The following is a 9,544-nucleotide window of genomic DNA, read 5'->3' on the forward strand; positions in this document are numbered from 1 at the left end:
TGACTGTCCCCTGAAAGTGTGTCCTAGTAGTAATATCTGAAGTGAAAGCTCTAGTGAACTCACACAACTATTGAATGGGGGAGCCCCCAGGCCACGTCTCTGACATGTTTTACCCAGTTTCATCCAAGCAAGGCCCACTTCACTCAATTCAATTCTGCATGTCATTGTCCTTTCCCCCACATTTTTGGGGGGTCGGGGGGGGTGCCGTCAAAGGTATGGATCCAAAGGTCTTCTTCGTTCAATTGACTTTTTTATGGCTCTACTACTATGTCTTAAAATCTGGCTGTCATCTTTTTTCCCTTCGATGCCCAGAGCTTTGTCTCCACGGATTGGATGTACTTCTCATCCATACTGGCCAGTCTCTTCGTGTCAAAGAGTGGACAGTTGTGGTGTTTGATCTTGTGCATTGCACTGGCACCTAGTGGATTTTAGCCATGTAACTGGGCGAAATGCTGTTGCAAATTTTCTATGACAATCAACACCAAGACTTGGTGCACCACTGACCCTCGAGTTCAGCATCCAAAATCTGTTGGTGGTGATGTCTCAACCACCATAGGACAAATTCTAGACACTTTTTTACACCTTTGAAGTAGGCATGATCAGATTTATTCACTTTGATAGTTGCAATGTACACCATATTTACATACATTTAGATATAACTTAACCAATCACAGACTGCCAATCATAACACACAAAAACATGCACCATGCAATGGCAACGAATTTACAAAACTAGATGAGATGGAAAGCTAGGGCATTCGTTTACACACAAATGAATTTGTCCCAAGTCAAGCAATGCTTCTGCACTAAATCACGTCTTGCTTCAAGTCTATGACATCTACATTCTGTAGGGCTGGAAACTGTATTTCTAAAAACTGTACAGGCCTAAGGGCAACGATATTGGAGGAGGGCAAGATCGCTTGTTGAGAATCACCTGTTAATTCAACCGTCTGCAGAACACTCTGGCTGTCCGATACTGCAGTCAGTTGCTCCAGGGTTGCTGCAGGGACAGTACCAGTAGAACTCTGGATAATCTGTCCTTTCTGGAGACTGAATGTGGTGAGTTTAGGCGAGTTTTCATCCTGTTGGTCAGGGCTGATAATAATCTGCTGTGCCTGACCAAGAGCATTCATAGTCAAAACTTGCTGCTGGACGGGAGCAAGCTCTGTTTGTATCGCATGAATCCCACCAGCGCAGGTTGTGATAACATCTGTACCTACAGCAGCTGCCCCGCTGACCATTTCAGCTAGCAACTGAACCTGTCCAGGAGTTCGTTTGTTTACAGTTTTTCCAACACTATGCTGGCGCCTCAAATGTTCCTTGAGCTTGTCATACCTTGTTGTCGAAAACGTGCACTGCTCACATTGATGTGGCTTGAAAGTTGAATGCAACATCATGTGCCGGCGGAGATTCTTGACCAGAGAGAAACTTTGCCCACAAATCTCACACTGGTGTGGCTTTTCTCTCGTGTGGGTAAGTTGGTGATACTTTAAATTTTGTTTTTTTATCGCTTGAAATTTACAGCCTGGAAAGTTGCACTTAAAAGTTTCACCAGTGTGAATTAGACGATGAGCTTTAAGCTGACTTTTATGTGCCGTTGCATAACCACAGACATCACACAAATGATTCTTTTCTGCACTATGGACAATCATGTGACTTTTCAATGCATGTTTCCACTTGAAACCCATCGCACATGTGGCACAAACAAAGGGCTTCTCATCCGAATGCTTAGGCACATGAAACTTGAGCTGTGTTTGCGTCTTAAAGCGTTTGTCACAGAACTCACAGAAATGCGGAAAAGGTCCCTTGTGTCTCGCTAAATGAAGCTGAAGATCCTCGTTAGTTTCTGCTCTATGATCACAAAAACTGCACATATTTTGCTCATGCTGATGCTCTCTCTGGTGAATGGACAATTCCTTTAACTTGGCAGTTGAGAAAGAGCAATGTTCACACGAATACTTGCCTCCAGCATGTATAGCTAAATGACGTTTATAACGATATGTGTTAGATGTTTTGTAATCACACTGATTGCACTTTAAATGTTTTTCTGAGTCCTCATTTCCAGACCCTGCGTCAATTGCCATGGCATCATCAGGATTCATCACATTATCCTCAATTGTTTTCTGCTGAGCATCATAATTTTGTTCTTTCGTTGGAGACTCAGTTTTTATCAAAAAATCCATGACGTGTTTTTCACCCACATTGTCCTGAATGTGCCAAAGGTTTGGCTTTACATGACGAGAAGACTTCCTAACTCCTGGAATAGACTCAATTTTTTCCTTGTCGAAATGGATTTTTGATGAAGTTGAGGACTGAATCCTAGATCTTCCTCTCACATTTCTACTAGACTTCCCTCTAGCATAAGATCTCGGAGACTGTTTGAATATAATCTTAGAATCCTGTAATTTGCCTCTATACGGAGATTTACTGGGATTATCAGAGTCAGAATTGAGATTGGTTTCCACATTATTCTGTAATCCCTCCTTAAGAGATAGAACAGTGTCCCCCATTGACGTTACATTTTCACAACTCAACGGCATTTCTAGCTCATTGCAGAATTTCTCATTTTTGTCTTCGGAGTCGGTATCTGTCAAGGGCGGAGGGAAAGCATCGATATTACTAGCATCTGCATCAATGCCAGCACCTGCTACTAGGCCCATTTCAAACAGAGATTCAGGATTTGCGAAATTCTTACATAGTTCCACAATTTTTTCAATTTGGAGAATTCTTGCAACCATCAAAACCTTTCCAAAATCGCTTTCAGTTAGTTCAATTTCGGCCGTATATATGAAATCGACGATCTTCTGAACAGCAATCTGGTAAAGCTTTTTAGAATCTTTGTCATCAATCTGGAGTTCAATGACCTGTGGCGCCGCCTGGGAATATTGCCTCGGAAGGGTTTGTGCCAGGAAAGCACTTATGTATGGAGATCCTGCAGCTAGGACGTTCGAATGGGCAGGAATGTGGCCTTCAAATACTTTTAGGATAACATCACAAAACTTTGACGTCTTTCTTTGCTCATTCAGTTCAGTTAGAATGACAGAATTAAGGTTTTCTTGGAAGAAGTTCTGAAAATTTTTTTCTTTGGAAGCCATTTTGGCGGCGATTTGTTACATTTTCGATTTACATATCAAGGGATATAGTGAACAAGATAGGTGACGCCACTGTTAGTTCATGTAGACTTAGGTCTCGTTAGGGAGTTTTTCCCAAATGTACGCGATGATGACGTGCCCCATTAACAGGGCGTAACATCTATTTTAAGATGCGTTTCCAAAGTGAATGCATGAGAACAACCCATTTGTGTCGTATATCACTGGAAACGCCCGATTCCCCTGATTCTGCAGGATGTTAAATCGTGCATTTTATTTCTTTAAATAAATCATAAGCGTCGCATTTGCTCCTAGCTATGTTCACCATCCCAAATGGCAATATTGCCAATTGGGCCGGACAATCACGAAAAACCCCAAATATTATACATTTCTTCCTGAATAATTCTTACAGAGACCATTCTCCCATGAAAGACAGTTGCTTACGCTACACAAAAATCAAAAAAAAATCGAGGGTCAACCATTGAACTTTTGATATATGTTGAATTTTGCACAAATCAGCGAAAAACGCACCAACTGGCACTGGACGGCATTTTAACACGGGGCCGACGCACATCCCAAGTTCAGTGTACACATACGTCGGCAACAACAGTATAAATGCGTAGTTTCTTGTTAGTCGCCTATTGAGTAGCGCTATAGGTTTCAGAAACTCCAGAAAAACATGTCTTTGCCAAAACAACTGCTGAATCAACGCTGACATACTGTAAGGATCGAGAAATCAATGATTTTAGGAACTACGGTTAGGGCTTGGCCGCGCATGAATAACAAAAAAACTCCCTAATGAGACCTTATGATATCCGGTCGTTTCGCTCTCAGTTATTTCGCCCCCAGTCGTTTCGCTCCAAATCGAGGCGGTTTCGCACTCGTAACTTTGGAGATGACTGTGCTTTTGCCAAAGTGACAGCCTCCACAGGGACTTGACACGCTCCACCTAGTTCTTATATAGGTTTTTTTCAGGGTGGAGCGCGTTAAGTCCCTGTGATTAAAATGACTGTTGGACACATTTTTCGCGGTTAGACAGAGGCGCCTCTATCGGGAAAATTTGACATCGAAGCACTCCAACTGGATGTGTACATGGAGGATGTAATAAATCGCATAAGGAAAAACAAGAAAAAGCATGTTTTCATTTAAAAACGCCAGAACTATGCATTTAAGTGCCATTTGATGTCTCTTGCTCTGGTTAAGAATGTCAAAATGGCTTCTAAGAAAATAAAAAAGTATACAGATGGTATTGATATTGATGATACATTGAGCACTGAAGGTGCTCAAAGTGAACTGAGTCTTGCGGACGATGGCGATCTGTCAGTTTCTTATGGAACGCTGTCAATTTCTACTTCAACCAGTTTAGAACAAACAGATGAGGAATCAGTGTTGCGGAGAGGTAAATCAAACACTCTAATTAGTAATTGTGATGTAGCCATGCTACAGTGTGCTCAGCAGCCCACGGCCACACGTCGCAGTCTCGCACAACACGTAGTGTGACTACGACTACGACGTCTACATCGTACGATAACTTACGACGCCGGCGGGGAGGCTTACTTGGGTGTTTGGCTGCAGTGTTCATGCAGTGCCAGGTTGGGGCTGGCTCATAGTCTCTTCCAAACATAGCCCTGTACAGTTTTTGTGCTTACTATTCTGTATTCCTCTCCAGATTCGGAGATATCAGTTGGGTGTGGTCCACATTCCAAGTCCTTGTCAGTTTGTAGCACAACGTCTGACATACAGAATCATGATCGGAATCCTTCGAGAGTTCACTTTGAGATAGCAGACGCTGGCACAGTTTCTGAGGGACGGTCAAAATATGTTGTGAGTATAGGAAATGAAACTGGTAGTTGTTCCATCATTTCTTATTAGCAGGATATTTCCTAATTAAATGACATGATGATTCATTTGCAAACCACTTGATTATGATGGTTTGTCATTGACTTTATTGCTTGGTATATGATTTCCCAAAATAGCTCTGGTTTTCAAAGTGTTGAAATTATATCCTGATTGCCAACTGACACGTCAATCTCTATTCACTTTCCAGAGCTACACCATTTTAGTCATTCGAAGCCATGAACTCGACAAAGCTCAAGCAGTCATCGAACGTCGTTACTCCGATTTTGAAAAATTGAACAGTGCTTTGAAAAGAGGCTTTCCACAGTTGATGGAGACAATAGCTTTCCCGCCGAAAATCCTCTCTGGGAATTTTAAGAGGGAAACCATTGCTCGGAGAAGTCGTGCTTTTGAACAGTACCTCACCCATGTTCACAGCTTGGATGAAATCCGCCGAAGTAAAGAATTTGCCAATTTTTTCTATAACGTCAACCTCCAAGAAGCCTATGCACATGTCAGGAATGCACGGTATAAGGAAGCAATTCCACTTTTACACAATGCTGTGAATATTCAGGATAAATTACTTGGAGAGAATCATAAGGAGGTTATTGCCACACTCTGTGGGCTAGTGGCATGTTATAGTGCCCTAGAACAAAACAGCGAGGCACAGGAATGTGCAGAAACAGCATTGAAGTGTATCGGACGGTCTGAAAAGAACAGATACTTGATTCCTCTTCTGCAGATTAGCATCCGGTTGTGTTGGACACAGGGCAAGGATAAAACAGACTTGGAAGCACGATTAGCTGATTTACGAAACAGGAATTTTTCAGTTGATCTTGCACCAACATTGTTGGAGTTGGCAGTGAGAAGATTCTATGCTTCATAAGAACAGTGTTTTCTTTCCCTTGTCCTGATGTGTTTGCTGTGTGTGGTAGTCATAGGCTATAATATTTTTTGCCGCTGCCAAATGGTAATGGGACCAAATGATCTGTCGTTTCAATAACGTGCTTGACACAGTATGTGACTTCCTCACTCAACCTTTTAACAAAGGCTGAAATGACCTTGATTTACTTCACCACCATTGCGGTTATGCAAACTATGGCTGGGACTGGGATGCACTGGGGCATTATGACAGTCGACCTCATAGGTGGGGCAATTAAAAGTAGCTTGAATTTTGTTGCATTTATTTTTCAGCTTGCAGGCTGTATTTTTGCAAAACATATTGCATATGATGCTCTCGTCCAAGGCCCGCTTGTTTAGAGCAGTTTTGTCACTACAGTAACTTAGCTGAGGGAGATGAAACCAAGTTTTGAATATCGAAGCGAGCATTTATGACAAAACTTGTTTTGTAGGACCTGGCCCTGATAGCAGGGATGTTGAAGAAGTTAAAAGTAGGTTCAGAAGCTCCCATGGTTTATTAGGAGATTGGAACTAGTGTGTATGTGTGAGTGATATTTCGAAATTTCAACCAAATAATCTGATATAAAATATCTTATAGTGCCAAGTGGTTTTGTTTGCCCACCATGAGAAACTTGCGTCCATTCTTTGAAAAAATCATCTTGGACTACTTGTATGTCAGAGGGCAGCACTTGAGGGTTCCTGTTATGGTTATGGTTCCGTGAGATTTTTTGACGTCACATCTCTTTGGTGAAATGTTGCAGTGTCAACTTAGGACATTCAATGATGAAAATCTAATTGATCCCCCATTGAATTAGTAAGTGGGGAAACACATGGTGCTTGATGCTAACTGTAAAAAATCAAAGTCAATTTCTGAAAGATAAATGGCTGTATAATTGCTTCATTTGATTAACTTTACATTTCTTTTGATGGTGCTAGATACTGAATGAGACTGCAGCTTGTTATTCAAAGCTTTGCCATTGACGAAAGACCCCTGTGTGATATACCCTGCAATACAAATGAGATGATTGTGTGGAGGACGGCCTTGACTCTGTTGAGCAAGGTTTTCACGACACTACGAAACAATAATTCGCCTGCACACTAAATAACCACTGTATAGGAGTTTATGTTGTGTTCTTGGCTTGCATATCTGTGCGTTTAATATCTAATACCGGCCTACGTCAATTGTTTTCTTTGTTTGTTCTTGTGGCTCAGGTAAATAAGAATTAACATGGTTGTAGTGCACAATCGCGTCTTCAGGACTGATGTTTTTCACTTTCGATCTGGCAAAGTCTCATGGTGGCATTTAATGTCAAGATGGACTGGTGTTCCTAGTCAAATTCCACAAGTGGCTATAGTAAAATTATCACTTTTTGTTGTACTCCTTCATTTCTTTTTCCAGAGCATCAAACCATGCACCATCCTCAAAGTGTGGTCAATGTAATTTTAGAATAAATGATATTCATATGAATTATCATCTTTAAAATTTGTTTCATTCTCAACAATGGAGACTATAGTCACAACCAGGATGTTGAGATTCTACAACTGCCATGATGTTGAAAGCTTATCACAACCAGGATGTGAATACCCCATTTCATCAAGGAAGTTTAGAATACAGCTGGGTCGTAATACCTCATAACAGCCAGGATGCTGTGACTCCATCACAGCCAGGGTGTCGAGACCCTAGTCACAACCAGAATGCTGAGACTCATCACAACCAGAATGCTATATGTCTCTATGACAGCCAGGGTGTTGAGAATGTTGAGACCTTGCAGTCGCTACCAGAATGCTGCAGTGACCACACAACAGTTAGGACATTGAGGCCCTAGTCACAACCTGAGCGCTGAGACCCTAGTCACAATAAGGACACTGAGACCCCAGTTACTACCAGAATGCTCAGACCATTACACAGCTAGGATGTCAAGACCCTAGTCACAACCATGCTGAGACCTTATTACAACCAGGATATGGAGACCCTATCACAGTTAGAATGCTGAGACTCTATCACAACCAGGATGTTGTGTCACAACCAGGATGATGAGACCCAAATCACTATCAAAAAGCTGCTGAGACCATACCACAGTTAGGATGTTGAGACCCTAGTCACTCTTACCAAAATACTGAGACCCTATGATAGCCAGGACGTTGAGACTGTAGTCACAACCATGCTGAGACCCTGTCACACTCGGAACCAAAATGTTGAGACAAGTCACAACCAGAATGTTGAGACCCTATTCACAGCAGAATACTGAGATCCTATCACAACAATGCAGAAACGAGACCCTAGACCTTAGTCACAACCAGAATGTTGAGACCCTAGTCACTCTTACCAAAATACTGAGACCCTATGATAGCCAGGACGTTGAGACTGTAGTCACAACCATGCTGAGACCCTGTCACACTCAGAGCCAAAATGTTGAGACAAGTCACAACCAGAATGTTGAGACCCTATTCACAGCAAAATACTGAGATCCTATCACAACGATGCAGAAACGAGACCCTATTAGACTTTAGTCACAACCAGAATGTTGAGACCCTAGTCACAACCATGCTGAGACCCTATCTCAGCATTCTACCAGGATATTGACACCTTATATCTCACAGCCAGATTGTTGAGACCCCAGTCACTGCAACCAGAATGCTGAGACTATACCACAGCTCGCTAGGATGAGAACGCTAAGATCCTATCACAGCTAGGATGTTGAGGCCCTCGTCACAGCCAGGATGTTACGACCCTGAGATGGCAACACTTGCAGACAGGGACGGACTCGTAAATATGTGACAGATGTCATACGGATTTATATACGGTGGCCTATGTTGTAGGCCTATATCTGCTGGGGAGGACCATATTTTTGAGAAAAGACTTTTGCCAATGATTACCCGCCTGGTCCATCCCATCTCTTAGATCGTTAGGTTGTGACAGGGTCTATAGGACGAGTGAAGCCGACTAGTAACTAAATATTCAGATCTGGGACGCTGTAGCAGAGCTACTGTCTTCAGCTTAATTGGTTGTGACAGGGTCTCAACAGCAGGGGCGGAGGCGTAGCCCCCTATACTCGTGCCGTGGCACGTTCCGAACGGGGCAACCGGGGCCCTCCCCCAGAAAAGTTTTTAGGATTTAAGTGCCTTAGATGCGTTTTCCTCGTATCTGACAACAACTTGTGGGTTTCGTTTGCCTGAAAGAAATGACTGTTTTCTAATACAGGTTTTTGTTATTTTTGTACCGACAGAAACAAAGTGGGCTATTTCTTGAATCTGAAACTAAATTTATAGGAATGGAAAGTGACCTTTCGTTTTTCCGCCATGATAGGCCTACCGGACTACGATATATACCTGAGCGAGCGTGAGAGCTGGGGAGGAGTCTTTCGGACGCGGGAAAGTATTATAGCACGTAGACGCAAACCTAGGCCTAACCAGTCGCACGGGGGTGCATGCAGAGCGTGGCCTGGTAGTAACTGGTCTTTAGACACCGAAGGTATACCGGGGTTTACCCTATTGACTTATAAATAATTGCGCATTTGAACGATGCGGCGAACGTATTTGGAGACAAAAAAAAAGTTTGATGACCAAAAATTAGGGGGGGGGTGCGGCCGGTGCGGCCGGTGCGCCCCCCTCCTTGGATCCGCGCCTGGTAAACTCAGTGCAGCACTTCACCATGGTGAATTGGGACGGTAAGAAATATTTACCCGATGGTGAGCATGGTAAATTCTACATTCATGCACC

The 9,544-nt window shown here is 42.7% G+C and overlaps 2 protein-coding genes across 2 annotated transcripts; one reads left to right on the forward strand and one right to left on the reverse strand.

The window, feature by feature from the left end:
* Positions 1–588: 588 nt before the first annotated feature.
* Positions 589–3,169, reverse strand: LOC135495829 (zinc finger and BTB domain-containing protein 49-like). The gene has a single exon (XM_064784800.1). It carries the CDS (start codon positions 3,092–3,094, stop codon positions 806–808), a length of 2,289 nt encoding a protein of 762 aa, XP_064640870.1. The 5' UTR covers positions 3,095–3,169; the 3' UTR covers positions 589–805.
* On the forward strand, positions 3,090–7,292 carry LOC135495830 (sorting nexin-20-like). Its single transcript, XM_064784801.1, has 4 exons — positions 3,090–3,165; positions 4,064–4,487; positions 4,758–4,912; positions 5,136–7,292. Exons 2-4 carry the CDS (start codon positions 4,271–4,273, stop codon positions 5,808–5,810), a joined length of 1,047 nt encoding a protein of 348 aa, XP_064640871.1. The 5' UTR covers positions 3,090–3,165; positions 4,064–4,270; the 3' UTR covers positions 5,811–7,292.
* The last annotated feature ends 2,252 nt before the right edge of the window (positions 7,293–9,544 follow it).

The sequence above is a fragment of the Lineus longissimus genome, chromosome 11, assembly GCF_910592395.1.
Source record: "Lineus longissimus chromosome 11, tnLinLong1.2, whole genome shotgun sequence".
Classification (NCBI taxonomy): domain Eukaryota; kingdom Metazoa; phylum Nemertea; class Pilidiophora; order Heteronemertea; family Lineidae; genus Lineus; species Lineus longissimus.